The sequence below is a fragment of the Nyctibius grandis genome, chromosome 5 (genome assembly GCF_013368605.1).
Source record: "Nyctibius grandis isolate bNycGra1 chromosome 5, bNycGra1.pri, whole genome shotgun sequence".
Lineage (NCBI taxonomy): Eukaryota > Metazoa > Chordata > Aves > Nyctibiiformes > Nyctibiidae > Nyctibius > Nyctibius grandis.
Window position 1 is genome coordinate 83,725,127 of NC_090662.1, and position 22,451 is coordinate 83,747,577.

General features: G+C 43.7%; 1 protein-coding gene across 1 annotated transcript in view; it reads left to right on the forward strand.

The window, feature by feature from the left end:
• The first annotated feature begins 643 nt into the window (after positions 1-643).
• The window catches only part of ITPR2 (inositol 1,4,5-trisphosphate receptor type 2), a 268,093-nt gene continuing 246,285 nt past the window's right edge, over positions 644-22,451 (forward strand). The window contains exon 1 of the mRNA XM_068402385.1: positions 644-834. Within this exon, the coding sequence (XP_068258486.1) occupies positions 743-834 (92 nt within the window). The 5' untranslated portion in view covers positions 644-742. The remainder of the gene's footprint in view (positions 835-22,451) is intronic.

The window sequence follows — 22,451 nt, forward strand, 5'->3', positions numbered from 1 at the left end:
GGAATTGCTGCGCAGGATTGTGGCATGGTTAGCTTTTGGTTTAAGAACATAAAAGATTTGTGGTTCCTAAAGTTTGTAAGCCATGAAAGAGCGTGCCGTAAGCTGGTGAGGCAGCAGCACAGCGCTGCTGTGACCTCTCGGCAGAGGAGGCGGCGATGGGGACGGGACGCCATCCCACCCACCGCCTCGGCCGTGCCGCCCTGCGCCCCTGCCCCGCTGCCTCCCTCGGGTTACAGCCCCGGGGAGCCGCGTCCAACCCCGCGCCCGCGGGCGGCAGGTTATCCCCGGGCCGCAGGGAATTACTGAGAGGTTATGGGGGCGTCTCTGGAGCCACGCTCCCGGCTGGCGGGTGAGCAAATGCGGCCTTACCCGCCAGCCCGAAGCACGGCCCCGCCTCGGGGGTTACGACCCCCTTGCCCGCTGGTGGCAGCGGCTGCGGCGGGGCGGGGCGGTCCCGGGAGGCGGAGGCGGGGGCGGAGGCGCGGGAGGCGGTGCGGCGGGCCGGGCCGAGCCGAGGCGGTCCGCGGAGGGCAGCGGCGCGGCGCTCATGTCAGCCCGCGCAGCGCCGCAGGGGCCGCGCTGAGCGCCCGGCCCGCCCTCGCCCCGCAGCCGCCGCCGAGCCTCGTCTCTTCGGCTGCCCCCCCCCACCGCGATTGGTTTTATTAGTTTTATTTTATATATTTTTTTTTAAAAATTTTTTTTGAAGGGGAGGAGTGCGAAATCCAACTAAAAATGAGCCAAAATGTCTGAGAAAATGTCCAGCTTTCTGTACATCGGGGACATCGTGTCCCTGTACGCGGAGGGCTCTGTCAACGGGTTCATCAGCACGCTGGGGTGAGTGGGGGGCCGGGCGGGTGTGTGTGTGTGCAGGGGGGCTGCGGCCGGGCCGGGCCGTGCCCGCTGCGGGGTGCCGACCCACGGGCAGCGCCGGCGGCAGCACAGGAAGGGGCCGGCAGCGCGCTGCCGCCGCCGCCACCTCGGCGGCGGAGAGGGGAAAGTAGGAAGTGATGAGCGGGGGGAGAAGGGAGGGAGGGAGGAACGAGAGGAGTTCTCGCACAGGCCCGGGGCAGCGGGGTCCGGACGGCGGCGGTACCGGCTGGGGCGGAGCGGGGAGGCGGCGGTGCCCGGCGGCGGCGGCGGCGGCTCCGCGTGGGTCTGGCCGCGCTCCGCGCTCGGCTCCTGCCGGGGCTGCACCTCCGGGCCAGCCCAGACCGGAATACCCGGCGTTTGCCAGAGCCCGCTCTGCAGAAGTAGCCCTGTCCTGTCCCCAAATGCGTTAATACAGTCGTTATTTGTAGCTATTTTCTCATGGCGCTGGGTTTTCTTTCTTTCTTTTTTTTTTTTTGAGGGCTTTATTTTATTGTAAATCTGAGAATTTTTGGCAAAGACGTGAAGGACAAAAACTTCGCTTTCTTGCTCATCATCGTAATCAGCTCATTAAACCTGCATCCCTTTACTTCTGGTTTGTGCTTGCCTGAAGTCTCACCTGCGGTTGTTAATGATCGTGTGTTTATAATCAGACATTTAATTTCATGAGGATGCTTTTTCCATGAGCTTTTCTTTCTCTTCGCGGGGTGAAAAGATGTAGTTTCGCCGTGGCTGCTTCACTGAGCTACTCCTGCTTGCTTGAGGTTTTTATTAACCTTGGCCACTTTAAATCACCTCTTTGGAATCCAGGACAGAAAACCGCAGTGAATGACGATAAGAATACATTGATATCTTTCTTTAAACCATCACGTAGTTTGGTTATAGTGACACGTCCCAAGGGTGCAGTGGTTCCCTCGGATATTGCAGTAGTTTCAGCATCTTTGTGGCATGTCCAAAGTAAGCGTGTCCTTAAACCTTTGTAAATGGAAACATCTACTGCACTGCATGGATTGTAGTGATCCAAATGACAAGGCAGCTCAAGCTCTACTTAAATATCAGTGTCGTTTGCTGCTTAAACAGTAGCGGTACCTTCAGAATAACAGTTAAACTTGCTAAGGCTGATCTGCTGCTAATTAACGTGTGCCTGGGTATCACTCCTGTATGTTGTATCAGGCTCCTGCTGTCCTGAGATCTCTTTAGTGGGGGACTGTAGGATGAAGTAAGGGCAGTATTAAAATGAAAACAATGAATGTCTTAAGTTACTTGGTTTGGTACTGTTACTGGAAAAGAGCTGGTGTTCAAGGTCTTTATATTTTTTTTATCTTATTATTATTTCTTATCCTCACTGTTCACTCATTTCATCTGTTGACAAGTGTTTTTCCATGGTTTGTTCCTCTATTTGTTAATTTTGCGCCTCCTCTCTATCCATGACTCTCTATTTTGTCTCACATCTCCTTTTGTTTTGCTGACACTTGTAACTTTAAATCCTGTCTGAAAACATTTGCTTTCTGCAACTGTTAATCACTGGATATTGTTTCTTATTCTTGTAACCCCAGCGTTTCTCTTTGTTGGCATAATTTGTTGTTGAGTTGTTTGGTTTTGTTGTTCTGTCTCATTGCTGTGTTCTGTTATCTGGGGGAAGCTCAATTTACTGTACTTTTACTTTTCGTTGTGTTGGGAAATGTTCCTCATTTCTGAGAGCATCTGCTTGTCTACAGTCATAGATGTTTCTGCTGTGACTGGTGCTTGTACAACTGCGTGTCACTTGTATACGTATCGGCATTCCCATGTCACGATCTTCAGACTGGTGATCCTCCCCTCTTCTCTTGGAGTTAGGGCGGGACATTTACCCCCAGTTTTATAGACGGGAAGCCAAGATCAAAGCTTGCCTAAGGCACATGGTAGCTCTTTACCAGAAGAAATAATTGAACTCAAGCCAACACCCTAACTAACAGACTATCCAGGCTCTCTTCTAGCTAGCTAACCCAGCTCAAGAAAAACTACCTGGGATGAGACAGGACTCCTGTGTGTGCCTCTCCTGCAGCGGCAGGCCAGGAGTTCAAGAATGCTGATGTAGCTCTGTTACTTTTTAATACAGCTTTTTTGTGCCCTGCTCCCTGTCATGGTAGAGGCAGCTGCAGAGCCAGGAGGCTGGAGTTGAGGAGCTGAAGGCCTTGAAGGAAATGTGAAGTCACCAGTGGAAAACTCCCATGTCTGCTAAATGGGAATGCTGACCCCTCTGCTGGTGGTACAAGAGCTCAGACTGAAATTTGAAGTTGTGATGCCAAGTCATGTTATCTGTGCCAGCTATTGCAATTACTGCCTTTGGACTGGTTGCAGCAACACAAGAGGCAGAAAAAACTACTGTATATTCAGGGTAGAAGCTTGCCCAGCTGCACATTTGGTGTACAACCATTGCTAAACTCCTGCATGTCCTGCATTCCTGCAGGTCCTCTGTTCACAAACATCTGAAAAGAGGTGGCCTTTTCTTCCAGAGGTGCCTCTTGTTGGTGAGGACGAAGCAGGGTAGGAGCAGGAACAATTGCTTGCTGGCTTCATTTGACTGATGCGGGTCCTTGTTTTATTGCTCTTGCCTGTATCGCTCATGGTGCTGTTTCGAAAGGTGCTGGGCAAACTAACGTGTTGCTTACACTGTTGAGTCCATCGAGTAGTCTCATGCAGTTACAAGAACTTGAAATCTAGCTCAGGTCTAGTGACTCTGCAGCAGGGAGAGAGCCCTGTTTATTTTAAGCTGTCAAAGGCTAATTGTTTCTTAAACAAAGCATGAGTGAGGCCATTCTATAAATAAGATAAAAAAGTGCACAGCACCTCTCCAAGCAGGGAGGGTCTGTCACGTCAGCGGACCTTACTCCTTGAAGAGTCGAACCAACTCAACAGATTAGTTTTGAGGGAGATTTCTAAGCAAAGGCTGTTTCATGCATTTTAGAATATTTTTTGGTCATTTTCTAGTGCAGAAATTTTCATGTGCTCAGTTTCCCCAGGAAACTTAAAGCCAAGAGAAAGATGCAGCTGAGCTATTCAGATCAAGTGTAGGGTCAGGTTAATATCCACTGTAACCTGAGTGTGGAAATCTTCCTCTCGTGCAGTTTAGGAGATCCCAACCTCCTTGTTTAGGGGACAGGGCATCCGTGCCTCTTGGCCCTGTGTCCAGGTGCGCGTGCTGAGTGGTACTAGGTGAAGGCAGGAGTGCCTTTCCACACCTCCCTCTACAAAAAGGGTTTGAGCATCGCTGGAACAACGAGATTCTGTAAATGGGACCCAAAAGGTTGGAGCACTTCTTTGAGCTGGAAGAAACCTGTGCTCCTGTCCTTGTCTCTGAACTATTTCTTTACTATAAACAGCTCTTGGATGTGAGCGTGAGGGCTCTGCTTTCAGATTTCATCCCTCTTAGTCAGAAGAGGAAACTGAACCTCTCTTCCGTGTCTGGGGTTAGTGCTGTAGCGTGGGATGGGGGCAGGGGCGGGGAAGTCAGGCAGCGCTGCTCCCAATTTGTCCTCCTGTATCCGTATTTTGAAAGAGAGCGGTTTTGCTCGGTTTTTGGAAGAAGAGGTGGTAACCATCTCTCTCCAGGAGGATGTTCCAGGCTGTGGATCCCAAGTGGAGAGGGGCATCTCTGGGTAACGGTACAGGAGAGGGTTTTAGGGCTCAGCATTCTCCGTTGGCTACTGCAGGTCTTTGGATACTTGAGGTACTGAGAGTCCAAACAGTTCCCTGCTCTTTTTTTTTGCTTGACTTTGGGCTTATTCTGGGTTTGGATGCTGCTCTGAGGTGCTGATGATGTATAATCTGGCTTTGCCAATCTCAAGGCTCTCTAAGCTTCCCCCCCTGCTTCCTTTTTAAAAAGGAGAATGCTTTTTAGTGTCTTGCAATTTAGTACAGAAAAGGAAATGTTTGGGAAAAGGAATTTATGTCCGTGGGTAGCTTTCTGCCATTGTAAGATATATTTGGTACTGGATTATTGGACCATGCTAATAACATGTTTTTTTTCCCCATTTTTGAGCTTTTAGTGTGTTTTAGCTTCTGTGCAGTTGGAGGCTTTATGTCCCGCAGGATGTATGTGGCAGAGCTAGGCAATGAATCCAGGTATCTTAAGTTGTCCTAGACCAGTGTCTGAACCTTGAGACCACCTTCCTCAATATTTTGGCTGTAAATATTGGCAGTGATGCATGCTGGGAATTAGAGCTGCTATTAATCACCTATCGGTACAATGAGGGGAAAAAAGTATTCTGGATTGGAGAGGCAGGAAGAAAAAGTAAGTAACGACAACGGCCAGCACCAGCTGTTGGAAAGTTTGACGGTGGACCTGTTAGTCACCATCAGTAGCTGCATTCCAGTCTCACCTCCGTAAACGCGCTTCTGTGCCATAGCAGCAAGAAACCTCATGGAAAATAATTAATGGAGCATGCAGCAGGAGCTGCCTGCTAGGTAATATATGGCTGTGGATGACGAGGGGTGCTGAGACTTATTTCTAATTAGCAGCAAGAAGTGTGTTGTAGAGTATTTGGACATGTTTTCCTGAGTTTAATGTTGGTTTTTCTTGAACAGCTTCTCTTAGTTTGTGGGAGCATTTGCCAGAACTTTATTTGAAATGATTGTCACAGTTTTATTCAGGATTCTTCACTGGGCTTTTGTGCATTAGTTGTCTTATTGAAGTTGGACTTCACATGCAGATTGAGTCAGTCATACTTTGTGAAGAGACAAGATTAAGTAGAAAGTGCTTATGGAACAGCATAAATCAAAATATTCCAAATACAATGAAGGCTAAAATGTGTCATCTTGGTGGCCTCAGGAATGATGCCAAGAGAAAAGATGCAGTGACTGAGGATGCTCACTACACACCAATGTAGTATTTTTGTCTGCACTTATTTTTTTACCCTTCTCTCCAGCTGTCTGAAAATGTAAGCTATGGTTAAGGAACAGAGTACACATCCTTTAATTAACAGCAAATTTTTCTTTCTTGTGCCAGCTGACAAAACCTAATTAGTCAGGAAAGAATAAAAAGCCTGGAGAAAGTGAGACTGACATAACTAGAATTACTCAGAATTTAATTCTGATACATATAGAATTAAGTAATACCTAAAAGAGGGAAGGGAAGATGAATTTCAGCTTTCTTGTGGGCAAGAGTACTTCTATGTTTTATTACCTAGGTACTTTATCCTTTGGACTGACAGTACAAATGAGATTTGACAGTTTTGATTGTGCATTTCTTTCTTTTTTTTTTAAATACTGTCTAGGATTAGCATTTTCAGAAATATGTTCTCTTGGCTGTCTTCCTCATGCAAAAGTGCTGGTCTGAATTCTGCAGCTACTTTGAACGTACGCTAATGTACACTTTTCAGCTATATGGTGTATTTCTTTTCTGTGATAATTTCTTAAGTGTAAGCTATATTATATGCATTATTAAATACCTCCATTGATCTTACAGTAAATGCCACATAAGCAGAGATGTAGACATATAAATACAACCCTGTATCTTGCATACTTTGCAATTCAATACATATATCAAAGCTTATATCCTCTGTAATTATCCACTCACGTTAGCAATTAGGCACCGCTCCAGCTTTGCTATTTTTAATGAGCTTATTTTGATGCTCATTTCAAATATTCTAACAACAATGCAGGCTTTAAATAAACAATGAGACAAAGCTTTCCACAAAGCGCCCTTGTGGGAATGCGGCAAGTAATGAGCCCCGCAGGGGGGTTGGTTTGTTTCAGAAGTTTTACTCGCACACAGAGCGGAGCTTGGGTGTGAAGGAACACGGGATTAGACTTAATTACGGTATTATGATTTATGAGCCTCTATGCTAAAATGTAATATCCTTGCTTTAAAGAGCTCATTATCAAACAGAAGTGGAGAGAAAATTGGGGTTAGGGAAAGAACCAATTGATTTAGTGTAACAGTGAGTTTACCCGTAAGCTGTGTGGTAGTAATGGAAATGAGAGGACTCAAATTTTGAGTTGAGACAAGTGGTGTGGCTATTACAAGTGCTGTAGTTCTCAGCTGGACTATAGGTAATGTGGGGAGTAGTCAGGAAAGAGAGGAGAGATTGTTTAACTTGCATGACTCTAAAGTCTGATTTAACTTTCTTTTACATAATGAGGGGATGAACTAAACAGTCTTTACATGGTTTTTGGACTCACGAGAAATCAAGGTTATCCTATATTTTAAACGTGGAGAGCAATCTTTGACTTCCCCAGCTTGGAACATTATCTCCTAAGTAGCACATGAACTTCTACTCAGTCAGGTATTTCACTGCACAGCGAGGTGTTTGAAACCTGCTGCCCTTTGCTGTTCATGGTGCGGGCTGCTGCTGCGGGGCTGGAGCGTGAGCCTGTCTGATGGGCAATAGCACAAAGCCACGTCCTCTGCACCTGTATTTAATGCACTTGGAAGTCTGGTTTCTGCTTGCTCTGAAAGGTCTGTTACTTATTCTACAAAAGGGAGACTGGTGAAGTTTGTATGACTTTGATATACTTGATTAGGGATACTTATGGAAAAAATGGAGACAAGAAAATGAATCGTAGTTCAGGATTTTACTTTTTTCCTTGTCTGTGTTGTGTTTTGTCATTTATTCAGAGATGCACATTTTAATTATATTAAGGACATAAAAATCCTTATGGCTGATTCTTTTAAACCTTCATTTGTTATTTGTAAATCTGATTCCATCTAATAACTTGAATCAGTAGTTCCACTGCTGCATAGGTATGTAGACACTTCCTGACATAGGTCCTGGTTTCAGCTGTTTATAATGATGCTAAATCTTGACTTTTTGGACCTAAGGTAGATGCCTGGGGCTGAACATTTTTTGTGTGGAAAGTTCCGAGTAAAATGGCATTTCTGAGAACAGGATAAGCAAAAATGAGTCGGTTATCCCTGTTTAAAAAAAAAAGATCTGCAACTGTGTGTGTCGAGAGCCTCCCTGAGCTGCAGCACTGTCCCTAGACCCATTTCTCCTCCAGCATGGAGGGCTTGTCCTCTTCCCCTTTGGAAATTTGCCCAGGTTTTGACAGCAGTGAGCTGAGGAAGGATTTAATTCAGACCTCTGTGATCACATGGGCTGTCTTGGTACCTGCCTCTTGCCGGTGGGCAGCAGGTGTTACCTGGCAGGGGCAGCTTCTCCTCTCTGCTGGCACTGGGCACCAAGAGTCCCCAACCTGACCTGCAGCTGCATGTGATGTGAATCCCTGATCCCAGGATTTCCAGCTTTCTTTCCTGGGAGGCACAGGAAAGCTTCAGTTGTCCAACTGCTTTGTGTTCCCTGTCTTTGGAGAAGTAAAAATGATTTCTGGTTTTACTACCTCAGTTCACTTCAAATATGAAACAAACTTAAACCAAGAAATTACATTCTAGCAAGGTATTGGTTTTGGTTGCAAAATTGGAAACAGAGTTAAACAAGGAGAGCAAAAGACAGAAAAAACACAGGCTTAAAATGTACTTGTTATGTGTGTCTTGTGTTAGGTATCGCTTGAGGTTTTGAGAGGCTGTTTTGGCTGTGGTAGCCAAAAGATTGTGTCAGGAGTAGTCTTGTTGCTCTAGTGCTGTTTTTCCAACTTTCTGTCTGTGCCCGAATCTCTTGTCTACCTCTTACACTCATTTGTTTGCATTTTTTTGATTGCTGTTGAATAGAAACAAAGCATTGTCCAAAGCATGTGATTTTAAAACAGTTCCTATTTATTGCTTAGTAATAAAGGCAAGAGGACCCTGGAGTGTTGACTGGGCTGGACAGCCTGGAGTCCGTGTGAGCGCTGCTGCACTGTCCTGCAGTGTACCTGAGAACGAGCCACCCCTTCCCGAGCTCCTGCAGCGCTGGTTCTTCTGCTCAGGTTTACCTTTTGACTTAGCAAGCAAAGTGAATTGTCATTATAAACAGATTTGTCAAATCACGTCTGTGAGTGCTTTTATTCCCCCCCTCCTATTGCTCAGTAGCTTGCCTTCTGCACCTCTAGATTGGAGGGTCCTTTTGCGCTAGCAGAAACGTTTTGGAGTTCGGCAACCGGAGATGCTGCCTGTGCCAAAGGCGCCCTAAGTCCTTCGTGGGCTTCACAGGTACATCACATCGCCTGAGCAGGATTTTTCTTGCTGATACTTCTGCTGGCTGATGAGCGACCATGGGGTTGCTAGATTGCAGAACAAAAAACAGGACAACCATCTCCCCTGTCCTTCCAGTGGTCCATTGCTGGCCCCTGGATGATTAAGAGGAGAGAGGGGAGATGGGTGCAGAGGGGTGCGTTGGTGAACAGAGGGTGAGGCAGTGGAGGAATCAGCAGAGCAAGGGTGTGTGGAAAGTGGTAGATTTGTGTGGTGGGGCGGTAACTGATGTGCGTGGTCTAAAAGGCAGGACAGATTAGAAGGGAAGTAAAGCGGAAGAGGAACAGAAGATGGATGGTTACTGAGAGATCTGCAGTCTCCTGCTGACAGAAAATAGTTCTGAAAGCTACTGGCAAACTGTTTTTTCTTTTCGAATTACTCCATGTAGAAGAAAGCAGCCTGTCACTGCCGCTGCGTACTTTGATATTTCAAATGATGCAGGTCTGTGCTGAGGCTAGTGTGGTCTCAAACAATTGAACATTTGATATTTTTTTCCTAGGGTTTTTGGTGGTGTTTAGGAAAATGCATAATAATACTGCCTTCTCCAAGAGAATGTCTGAGTTACAAAGTCAGTTCCTCAGAAAGAAATAGCAGTTTTAAGATTGCCTGTGGCACCTTACGCAATTCTTTGTGTAAAAGCACAGCATTCCTTACTGATGTGGTCCTGTACTATTGATTGCAATGTATGGCTGACTTGCTAAGTGCGTGTGATGTCCAGTGCTTTTGTAACAACTGAGGTTATGTATAATGAATTGTGGTACTCCAGTAATCATCTTATGTATTAAATGTTGGACAGTTCATTTGAAATGCCCCTTTAGGTTGTTAGTGCCACATGAGTGAGGGCATGGAGTTGAAATTTATGTGAAATTACTTGTCAGAAGGCAGCTAGAAGAGCTTATCCAAGTGTGGTTGTTATCATTTGATGCTATAGTTGAGCTTATGACAGCTCTACTCTGTACAGAGAATTGGTAGTAAAACAGTAAGCAAGTTTTTGTTCTTTGACCTCTGGCAGATAAAAATCAACGTCATTTAAAAACAAATCAACAAACAAACCCTGAAACAAGGCTTTTTATATGAATCTCAAAATACAGAAACTTGTTATGATCCAATGCTTGGATGCCTTATCTTGATTTTCTTTTAGAGGCTTGTTTGAATTTCAAACAGTTTTTTTTTTCCTGCACTTGACATTCACAAGTTAATGAATGTTGCAGAGGTAGCTGAAAGCATACGGTTGCAGGATTAGGAAAACAACTGCTGAAACTCATGGTAGGCCCAAAATTTTTATACCTACTGCCCACAGTTAAAAGACAGCAACCCAGTTCTTAGGGTTTTTCCTCTTTTCAGTGTAAATGTGTGCTGGTATTCCTGTGTGCAGAGCAGAGGCAGGTCAAGCACAGGAGGCTCTGAGTCACCTAACTGTCTGCCTGCCTCCTGACCGTGCTTTGGATGAAAGCTAGAGGAGCAGCGTGCACAAGCCACCGAAGCGTCCCCAGCCATCCCTGCAGGACGTGTTTCATTTCACCATGGGGAATTTTGCCTGGCTGCAGTGTGTGTCTACATCCTGATGCCTGTGAAATTTTGTGTAGTTGTATAATCTTGAGCACTGTGATGTGGAAAAATTAACTAGGCTGCTTTAGAGGGCAGCTAAGTTGAATGTGACCAGTATGGTTTTATCCTAAATCTTGCAATACCTGGCATTATTTATAAATCCCAACTCCCTGGGCTCTATGAATTTTGGATATCCTCAGCTTTCATGTAAGAAAAAGCGAGTTGCTCTCCCTCATGGATGTGGGGAAAAGCTTGAAAACAGGAATGTTCATAAATGAAAGGTGTGTAAGGAGTGCTCTGAGTTGAGAAAGAATTTTCTTCTGCTAAGTTTAAATCGGAGCACATGGTTTGCAGGTGGGAGGGATGACTGACTAATGGTATGTGAGTACTTGAGACTGGAAACAGTGCTTTTTGCATGACCTTGTTGATGTCATTTTAAAGTTAGCTGGGTCTGGATTTCTGACAGGCTTGCCAGTTGTTCCAGGTAACTAAATCAGAAGTGTGCTGTGCTAAAAATATTCTTAATCACCTTTTAAATCTGGTTAATATTTTTTTTTTTATTGTTCAGAAACAATAAATGAAGAGAGAAAGATTGGATATCAGTTTTGAAAACACTGAGAGCAAATCTTTGTAGATTTGAGTGGTGAAAAACGTTGAAATGCCTCACTAAGCGAGTTCCATTTTTCTGATCAAAGAATAAAAGTTTTAAGGCTACTTAGAAAGTTAAAAAAGAAAAATTCCTTCATTAAAAAAAAACCAACAAACCAAACTGTGCCAAGTGAGAAAGGTTAACTGGCTGTTAGTAGTATTTACTTTGATGTCTCGGGCAATTTCCGACTTAGGTTATTGCCTTTTGCCAAGGTAGACTCAGTTTCAGCTGAATGCACTGTCCCTTCCTTGCCGTCTTCCACTTGTGGGGGTGCCAGTCTGTAGAGTTCACTCCTGTTCTGAATTGGAAAAATAGGGCCTGGTGAGCATGACTCTTTACAGAGAGCTCAAAAGTCAGGGTTAAGCAAAGAGTTTTGTGGGCTTTCATTGTTCTAAAATGAGGTTTTACATCAGATTTGCTCATGTAAAAATCAGGTAGGGCAATGTCTGCAATGCTTCTCAGGTTGAAGACAGAACTCAGTAAGTCGAGCTTTAAGGTTGAACAGGTTTATAAGTAAGGAACTGATGTAATAAATATTTTGGATTTTAGTGTTGCTGTAACAACAGTAAAGTTGCATACTTCAGCAAATACCAGAAGTTCAAATTTTGAATAAGATTTTTTAAGTGTCTTTGTAGATATCCTTTCATATCATTGCTGCCATTGTAGCATGTTATTTATAGACAGTATTAAGAGTATTAGAATACAGAAAAAAAATCCTTGCCTTTGAATGATAAAAGTACAAAATAACATACAGAAAATTTAGTGGATATTGTGTTGTTTTTTTTTTTGTTGGTGAGGAGGTAGTGATTTGTGTCAAGCTGTAGGTGAGTTTGCCACATAATATATATTCTTTTATTCAGAAAAAGTAACAAAATAGATGCAAAGATTCACGATATGATTTCCTGTACAGGTAGTCTGAGATATAGGTCCTACACGTGCAAATTTGTAGACTTACAAACTGCAAATGCCATGAGGCAATTTTTTTTAAAAAAAAAAAACTGTTGAAGAGCGTTTATGTTAAGATTTCTACTTCCCTGGCTAGATTTTCAGGAGTACTAATAGGTAGATTAGGATTTGATCATGAAACCGTTCAGAGGCAAGCATCTGGCTCTTCAGAGAGGGCATTGCTAGGGACCCTGGGCAGCTGCAGGATTCAGATGAGGGGTATGCTCAGTTTGTGTTTGCAATGGCTTTTCTTGCAAAAAAAAAACAAGGTCAGGACCTGGCAGGCAATAAGTCCTGTCTGTATTAACTTTTGTAGTTGAACAGGTTTTTCTGCCACTGACTGTAAGGACCAATTGCTGTATTTTTTTTTTCTCCTATGTAATATATAGGATATAGTAAAACCATTAATTGTAGAGTTCTGTTATAAAACCACATTTGAAGCAATACTGTACACTAGGCTGGTGGAGTCAGACTCTGGGTCCATGGGACCATTTCATCTGGTCCGTTTCCTTTCTGTGGCAGATTAAATTGTCTGCTGTGATTAGGTTGCTCTTAATAGACTCATTTTACTTAGGTAGAGCTGGAAGTGGGACAGTGCTGAGTTTTCAACCATGAATTTAAAGGGAATTATTGTAATAAAGGATGGTAGCCAAGCAGAGGAGTGACTTGCCCAAGGTTGTTAACAAATTGTGGAATATAACCGAAGTCTCCCAAGTTCTGGGTCAGTGCTCTGTTTATGAATGTTGATCTACTAAGGTGTTCAGTGCTGAGTTGCATAAATTGTTTTATATTGGCTTATCTCATGGTAAGCCTTGGGAGTAAGCCAGCTGTGACAAAACTAGTTAGTTTATTAAAGTTTCCATGTGTCAAACATGTTTTTTAAGTATATATCTAAAGATGCAGAATGAGCTTTACCATTGCAAGAAAAGAAGCGTGTGCTGAGAAGAGTTTTACACTTGCTGGCATTATTGTCATGCTCGTACGTTGGGTGAAACCTCATTGACACTGGTAAGTATAATTACTGTTCTTCATTTGTAATGGAGGTGTGAGATAAAATCCTTCCTCCGTTCTGCAATCAGATAGCTGAAGCAATAGAAGTCACCACCCAAAGCTCATCCACTTGCTAAAGCCTGAGTAAGAGCTGAGCTGTGTTACCCAAGGAGCTTCTTAGAAAGAAATCCAGCATCCACAGGGCAAGCTATACACAGAATCACAGAATGGTTAGGGTTGGAAGGGACCTCTGGAGATCATCTAGTCCAACCCCCTGCCAAAGCAGGTTCCCCTAGAGCAGGCTGCACAGGGTCGTGTCCAGGTGGGTTTTGAATATCTCCAGAGGAGACTCCACAACCTCCCTGGGCAGCCTGTTCCAAGGCTCTGTCACTCTCAAAGTAAAGAAGTTTTTCCTCATATTGAGTTGGAACTTCCCATGTTTCAGTTTGTGCCCATTGCCTCTTGTCCTGTCACTGGGTACCACTGAGAAGAGTCTGGGCCCATCCTCTTGACACCCGCCCCTAAGGTATTTGTAAGCATTGGTAAGATCCCCTCTCAGTCTTCTCTTCTCCAGACTAAACAGACCCAGCTCCCTCAGCCTCCCCTGGTAGGAGAGATGCTCCAGTCCTCTGATCATCTTTGTAACCTTCCTCTAGACTCTAAGTGAGTCCTAAGTGAGTAGAAGTACAGAGAACGTAGGACAAAAACTCAATCATAGGCAGAGAAAACCTGCTACGTTGACCCAAGGAAAATAAAAATGAGAGTGTGCTACTGAGCACTGTTCTCTCTGAAAACTGTAATCAAAGCAACTCCCGCTGTTTATTTCTTCTGTGTCCAGGAAAACAAGAATTAATAAATTCTTTTTGAATAAATGATCAAGAAAATACCTGACACCATCTCAAACTTTTCTTTATAGTAGGAACAGCCCTTAAGTCTCCAGAACTGGCATCACCGCTTGTGACTGATGATAACCTGGTATCATGAGATGGATCCAACTTCCAAAATGGAAAGTTGTGACTGGCGTTCTTGTCTCAAAAGAGACCAGAGAGAAATTATATTATTTCTAATACAAGAACTGGAAGCCTTGCAGATAGAATTAAAGCAAGAATAAAAATGCCATCTGAAAAAAAGAACTGGGTGCATCAGAAAGAGTCAAAGCAAAGAGATTTCCTAGTGAACACTGAACGATGATTTGCAGGTGAAAGTGAAACCTCTTATGGGCAGCAATTAAAAACTGTCTGGACAAGTTTGGGAAATGAGCAGGCAATATACCCACTCTCAAACAGCAAGGTGGGTCAATGAGATGGTCAGAAATATATTTGCTGTGGTCCTCATCTGTTTTTCCACAAAATATAGATGAGGAAAGCTTTGAATTGCTTTGTGTTTGAGCCTCAGGAGAGACTTGACTTTAGAAATGATCTTGCAGATCAGTTATCCAGGTGTGGAAACATAGGTATGGGAAGACAAAGGGGAGTTTAGAAGGTGACAAAGTATGATAAAATTTATGAACTACTTGGGGACAACTCCTGTTGGTTCTCAAAATTTCAGACATTTTCATTGTAATTTATCTAAGGAAGGAAGACACGGTCAGGACTATGCTGAGACATCTTGAGAACAACTTACCATTTGGTTGTAGGAATTAATAGGGCTGTGCTTTCATAGACCTTCACAGATCTGAGAGCAGCAGTGTGACCTTGATGCCTCACTCAGATAAACTCTTTGGAGGCCAGTTGCAGATATTGCCTTAGACAGAAGATCAAAGGCTTGTTTCAAGGAATGACTCTGCTGAAAAAGGGATCACTTTTTCATTTCTTCTCATAACTTACAAAACCTCCTGAATAAGTGCAAAACCTCCTGAAACATCCACTTGAAGAATGTGTTGTTCCCGGAATAGACTTCAGAGCAGCCAAAAGCTTTCCTGGGAGAGCATCTGGGGAGATGATTTGCTCTTGCAATTATCTTAAAGTGTAGCATCCCTTCAGAGTGCCAAGATCAAGGTTTTCTGGTCGCATCAGGCAAGCTTAGAGTTTAGAAATGAGGTAGTACATAGGAGGTTATATTCCTTCAGAAATTGTATCATGGCTTTGAAACTGCTGAAATTGGGGGAGCTGCAAGAATCATAGCTGATTTGAAAGAAGTGTGATTTGGTGAAGTGTAAGCAGGATGTGGAAAATAGTGCAGGAAATGTGATGCTTGCAAGATAGATGAGAGAGAGAGCCCCAGGGCAACAGTATCTTGTGGGGGCATCGATGGAGTGTGTTGCTGAAGAGCTTAGGGTTTTTTTCTGCCAGAGAATTGATAGTTATGACTGTCCATTGACATAGCCATGACTTACTTCACAAAATCGCCTGACACTTCTGAAGTCAGGCACCGAAGAGCACTGGAAATAGAAGAGACTTTGCTGAATGACTTTTGTAGATTTAGAGTCAAGAGTAAGCCATCTGTGGATCAAAGGAAAATTTTAAATTCAAAGTATTTTGCTAAGTGTTTGAGACTGTAGGCTTCCATAAAAGATGCACTATCTCAGTGTGCCCACAGTCTGATGAGTGTGGTAGAAAGGGTCATTATGGACTCATACCTTCAACTGCCTTATTTTATAGACTCAAGGAAATTAGGGAACTATATCCTATTGCCTTTGAGGGACTTAAAAAAGGAGTGGATGAGAATATGAATTATACTCCAGAAGTTACTTTGTTTCAATCTAAGGCAAATCTCTTTATAATAAATTTTGGGGTGATGCGGACTGTGCAGACGATAAAACACTAGAGTGGAAAAGCTTGTTCAAGCCTGTTTGGTAACATGAGCATCTCTTGGATACATTTTTACAGCAAAGTGTATGGAGCAAAGATTGACTGGTTGTGGGTGAGACATAATGAATCAAGGAGAATTCGGTCTCAATTGCTCTTTGTGCCTCCTTTTTGTATGTAGTTGAGATATATGTGTTGTAATAGTCTAATTTGTGACAACAAGCGCATAGACTAAAGAGTCCAAGTTCATGTCCAGATCAAAGAATGAAGATTTCCAGCAAGCTGGGGTGAAAGCATTTTTTTAGTAGCTGTTTTTCGTCTATTATCTTGGTTTAGCAGAGGTCGTAGTAGAACTAGAGGCATTTTATCTCTTTAGGCCAAAAGGACTGAAAATATCTTGTCAGCTCTTCTTTCCAATCACTTCAGTCCTCTGAGGATATTGAAGATACTGTATTCCCAGACTTGCCTGAGGGATGAAATGTCTTCAGGTATCTTCAAATACTGTCAGAGTGGTCTGTGCACCTTGGCTGTGGGTATCTGGGTTGGTGGATGACATTACCTGTTGAAGGAGTTTTGGAATTTCTATGTTCTGGCTGTTTTTGCTCAAGAACAGGATGTATTTATGGGATGGTAGTTTGAAGGATCAGATCTGAGTTCTTGTTTTTTAAGGACTGGTGAAGGCACTCATTATTTCTGATAAAAACAGGTACAGTTTTTTTCTCCCTGACTTTTGCAGCCAGAAGAAATATGGGTCTGTTTTGTAAGCTGGACCTTAAATATTTTCAATGAGTTCTCAGTCCTTCTCCATATAAAATGGGACTGAATTCTTCTGAGTGAAAAGAGGTAGGTTATTTAATCTAATTGAAGAGGATTAGAGGGAGGACGGTTTTCCTATGCATTCAGTGAAGTATGTTGGTAGCTCTTTCTGTGTGGTGTTTGGTGGTCTCTGGGCTGTGTAGCCTGAGGTGGTTCCCTGTGGTTCCCTGTTTCCAGCATGTAATCTACTGTGTTAGTTGTGGAGGAACAGGAAGCCCATTTTGTCCCCGTTACTGAGATCTGGCATCCTGAAAGAGCAATTTGTGCTGGAAGTGGCATGCTTCAGGGTATCTTCAGGGTATATTCAGCATGAACACTGCTTCTGCCACAGCACTTGCAGTTTGCGTGGTTGGTGGAAGGATGTTGAAGGGAAAATTTGAGCAGTAAGGGGTCCACACAACCCAAACAGTAGATAACAAGTGATTATCTGTTGTCACTAAAGAGTCAATCTTATGCACAGTTTCTGCTTCCAGGGTAGTTTGAAAAATTAAAAGACTCTGAGTCTCGGGATGCCAATGAGCTTTGGTTTCCCGTTAGTTCACAGGAAGGAGGAGATGCTCTGATCTTTGCCCACATTAGGGATTTATCTCAGGAGATTGATGACTCCACCACTACCTGGTTCCTAGATTGAAGGTAGGATCTTTCAGGATAGACAGTACGTGTGAAGGGACTGAGGATTGCCTGGAAGAAGTTGACAGGTTCTTTGTGATGGTATTGATGTAAATGACTTGAGATAAATGCTGAACTCTCCAAGGAGAGGCAATGGACAGGAGTTCAACACTGCTCCAGCTGGCTAGCGGCTCTTTGTGTTCTGGAGATGATAGATTTTCTTTTTGGAGGCTGGTGTTCCCACCTTAAACTGGCAGCTAAGTGGCCAGATGAATTTCTGTGTGTCTGGATTTCTGATTCATAGTAGCCCTAATGTGGAAGCAACTGCTTCCAAATGGGTGTTGGCCAGAGAGGTTGCTGGTGGGCACTGGGATATCTTATTTTACTTCTGCCACCTTTGCTGCCATGTGTTGAGAGGAAAGTGGGATATTTGTGCCATCCCTTGCAGGTGGTGAATTGAGTGCTCGCTGGTCAAGTGTTTTCTGGGCACTGTGCGTTGCCAGAGGAAGTCACCAGAGAATCTGATCCAAATGCCAGTTGAAAGTCAGTTCCACAGCTATGACAAAATTTGTACAAAGTTAGTTGGCAGGAACTTAACGCACAACTTTGGTAAGTGCTGTGATATTTTTTTTTTTTAATTTCAGGATGACAAGTTAGATACAAACTTTTCTTTTATATAAATGCTGAACTTTGTATACAAACAAACAGCTATTTTTGCTGCTCATTTCCTAGAAAAAAAAATAAACTTGAAGGGTAAAAATAAACAAAAATATGTTCTAAAACCTCTTCAGATTGAAGATTAGAAAAAAATGAAACAACAAAGGCTGAAGCTCACTTTCAACTCACATAATTGCTAACACAAAGCTGCGGACCAACCAGATGAACTGCACATTGTGAGGTGCAGGAACAGTTTGTACTCCTTTTAAGTTGCCAGAATAGTAAGCAGCAGCATACATGCAGTGGAATAAATCCCTGTCTCTCTTTTCCATTTTTCTAAGAAAGATTATCCATATAGGTTTAACCAATATATGTTTATATCTTAATGGATCACAGGAGAGCAATTGACTTCTGGTCTCTTCTTTAGGGCACTATACTGATGGAAGAATTCATATGTGAGTAAACTGTGTATCAGAGATGATCACGCTTTTTGACTTGGTGAATAGTTTTTCAAACCACTGAGGCAGTGGATATACATTTACTCTGCAAGCTATTTTTCGTCAGTGGCTGCACATCACTGTTCACCATCAAAACAGTTTATATGAGTGCTTCTTAGCTCTCTCCAAGCAATATGAGTTCATGTACTTAAACAATTTAGTAGGTGATTTGTACTAACAGAGTTGACTGTTGCTTAGAGACAGTCAGGCTCTGAAAGGTGGTTACATGAAATGAATGAACTAGCCCAATGTTTACTTTGGCCCTTTCCTGCGTTTGGGTCAACTTAGTCCTTTTATTGAATGTTACGGTCTTGTAACTCAAAAAAGTGTCAGGCATCACCTAAACCAATGCTGTTTTATTTCCATGTATCAAATCAGAAAATAAAAGAGTTCAGCTTCAGAGAGGTATGTGGGGCAAGGCTGGCAGCTACATTTTCCAGTCAGAGAAAAAGCCTGAGACGAGCCTATCTGTTTTAGCAGGAGGCCAGACCTTCTGCCACTCAGGCTGAAGCATCTCAATGTCCTTTTAAACGGAAGTGTTAATCAAAATATAGCAGACTAATTGTTTATGTGAGTGGATGAGATTATCCCAGACAACGTGGTGCTGTTTGACTTGGAGAAAGAACTGTGTAGCCATACACAAAGCTGACGACAGAGATAGTTGATTGGCTTTTTGATTACGTAATAAAATCTGGAAAGGTGATAAAAATGGAGCTGATTTTTGGGTGGGGTGCTGTACTATCTTTTCAGATCAGCTTTATAGCTGAGTGGTATTATTTACTGTGTGCAAAGGAATAGGGAATCATAGCTAAGGCACTGAGCATGTTTTTAATCTTAATGTGCCAGGCAGTGGGTTAACTTCTTGTGATAATGTATAGCAGTCCAAGAGGGTTGTGGAGCGATAAGGAAAAGGTTAGAATAGTTTCACTCTGCTGAGTATCATTGCATAATATTAGATTGACTTTAGCAGGACTTTTTAAATGAGCGTTGTGTACACCCTTGTATTAGTATGTTTAACTTGAAACGAGTTGTGAACTTTGGTATGCTCTTTTTTATTCAGGTTCCCCTTGCAGGAAAACTGTCCAGTAGCAGGGCAGCCTTGCTGCTACATTCAAAGTCACTATGGGAACCAGGGTGACACGGATGTAAACCTCAGGATCTCAGGCTTGCCTGTAATCGCCTATAAGACCGTACACTGACACAAAGAGATGGAATACGCAAAGTACCCTGAAAGGTGGAACGAGGTCTGCCTGGGAAGGACTTCTAAAATGTATCCCACTTACTTATTTTTTTCCATTAAGAAAAAAAAGAGTAGCCTGAGAGAGCTGACATCTCCAAAAAGGGAAACAGATGGCTTTGTATTGCATGCCTCCATGGTCCCCACCATACTGGCCGAGAGTTGGTCATGCAGAACCAAGTAATGATGACTACTTACTCTGTCACCCACCACGTTCTCACCTTGCTTCCATTCCTTGTGGTAGCTGCATGGTGATCTTCAAATGAGGTCCTTTTTCTTCTCCTGTCACTGCTCATACTGTTTCCCCCCCACTCACTCCAGTGGGTGCAGGACCTCTGCCCCCTCGTGCCTCTCATCTCCCTGAGGCCTTGAGCTCTGTCCATGTGCAGTCCCACCGCCTGCCTTTCTTACATACCGGATTTTGCCCCTTCCCCACCCACCTGTTGGTTGAGGGCACGTGTTGGGCACCCACGGTCATCGAAAACTGCTTGCTGTAGTAGGGCAAGCTAAAACCTCCCCGGTGGTTCCTCACAAGTTGCAGTCAGGGCTCTGCTGTGGGTGTGGAGGAGCTGACCCTGAGGTCTCCCTCTGCAATGCCTCCTGCCAGCCAGTGCTAAGCCGCTGCTAGCCCAGCCTTGTGACGGGTCCTCGTGGTGAATGGAGAAGGGGAAATGATTTTTTTTTCCCCATGTATACAATGAAAGGAAGCACTGTAATAAACCAAGTGAGGTAAAAAAGCTTTCCCGGCACATTACCTCGTAACACTTCTTCATCCTGTTTCTCTGCTCCAAGTCCTGCTCGGGCTGGTGCTGCCTGTGGGGAGGTGCTGGGGAGGGTCATGTCCAGCACCCAGCCTCCTGACAGCTGGCTTCTGCTTCTGCCCTTGCCAGACCCCGGGGTTCCTTGGGCAGTGGCCAGGGAGCCCTTGCTCATTGCTGGCAAGGGGCTGAATGTGACGCTGTAGGCTGTGGTGGGTGCAGTTGGGGTGAAGCATGGTAGAGGGGGGGCTGTGTGAAAGTCTCACTTTGTCCTGTTGAGGGAAGGAAGGACACCTTTCCCTTTGATCTGGGCAAAAGAAGGGAAGGTCTTGCATACCTTAGCACACTGCAGCCCGCGTAGAGAAGGGCTGTTTCATTGCTGACATAGCAAAAAGGAATAATAAAGTGTCCAGTAGTTAAGTAAAAGACAGGGTGGCTGGGAGGGTGGAGAAAGGAAATACTTGGAGATGTCTGCAGTGCTTCCTGTTTGCTTCTGAAAATTGTGAGTCAGATCCCCCACAAACAGGAGAGAGGGGTTTGAAAAATCATGAGGTTTTAAAAAAGTAATCATGCATGGATTCATTTTCTTGGTCTTCTGACTTTTGAGCTTTCAAAGCTGGAGGCCATTTTTCACATTTCTCTGAGCAGTGGTGACAGCAAGGAACACATGCTCTTTTCCTCTTCAGTGAAAGTAGAGGGTTTTTTTTCAATATATATTCATACAGCATCAGGAAGTAGACCAATAGAAAAGATACCAAGTATCACAAGATTTGGAATAAAATGTGTGATACCATCGCAGTTCTTCTGGAGTTGATTGATTTGACTTGACAAACTTCTGCAGCATGAGTTAGTTGTAACCCTCAAGCCGATTTGCTGTTGCTTCATGAGATACATACTTTGGCACAGGAGGGACAAGGTGCGTTGGGTGTACCTGGATCGTGCTTGAGAATAACATTGGTTTCTACTCACTGATCCAGAAGGAGGAACCATGCTCCTTTTCCCCAGGTAAAACATTGTTTGCATCTTTAAAAGCCACAGATTTTATGGGATTGTAACATGAGCGTTAATAAGTGTGTACAGCAGTAATGCATTTAAAGGGAAAAGTGAAGTGGATGCTATTCTTCCACTTACTGTATCACTGAAGTGCATGCTTTTCTAGAAGACATGATTTCTTTGTTTCTCTGCCAGTTAATTCCCAGTAAATGTACGTAAGTGATAAAGGACTCCAGCTCTCCAAATAGAAAACAATTATTTGCAGGCATTTTTCTTCTGTTACAGTGTCAGGATAAACTGTACGAGGAGACCTGGAAAGCATTTCCTTCAGCTGAAAAGAATGCTGCAGAACTGGAGGGCCTTAACGTATAACGCCAGCATCATTTCTTTGTAACAGGGCTTGCTGTTAAGACACACCTTAGTAGGTGATATAACACTTGGACAACTGACAATACAGCCTGAGAGTCAGTGCTCTTCGGTGTTCAGCAGAGTTGTTGCTCTGATATTTATGTTGTGATTAAAAACCCCCTCATCCCAGTTCAGCGTGATGTTGTCAGTGCTGAGAGCGCAAGTGGAAGCGCTAGGTCAAGGATGAGACTATTTTCAAAAAATGTTCTGCTATGTCTGTATTAATAAATAAACACGTGCTCACATGTGCTCCGGGGTGCTGGGAGGCGATGGTCTGTACCAGCAAACTACTAAGAGAGTTTCCTGGTGCAATTTTGGCACTAATGCTGTCCCCAGATCCTGTGCAGGGGTGGGGCTGGAGGGTTCCTGGAAGCTTCTCCTGGAGGACACAGCCACCCTGGCTGAATGCTGAGGTCTGCTGAGGCAGACGTGGGGTTTTCTGTGCCGCTTGGCCTCAGACCCTGGGAGCGTTCTTGGGCATGTTAAATTTGCTGTTGTGAGTATAGCCTCGCTGCGTTAAAACCAGAGGGGACACCAGCCTGCACTGTGGTCAATTTGAGAAAGTTCTGAAGCAGTTTTGAGGTTTGAACCTGCTTATTATGGTGTTTTCCCATTTTAAA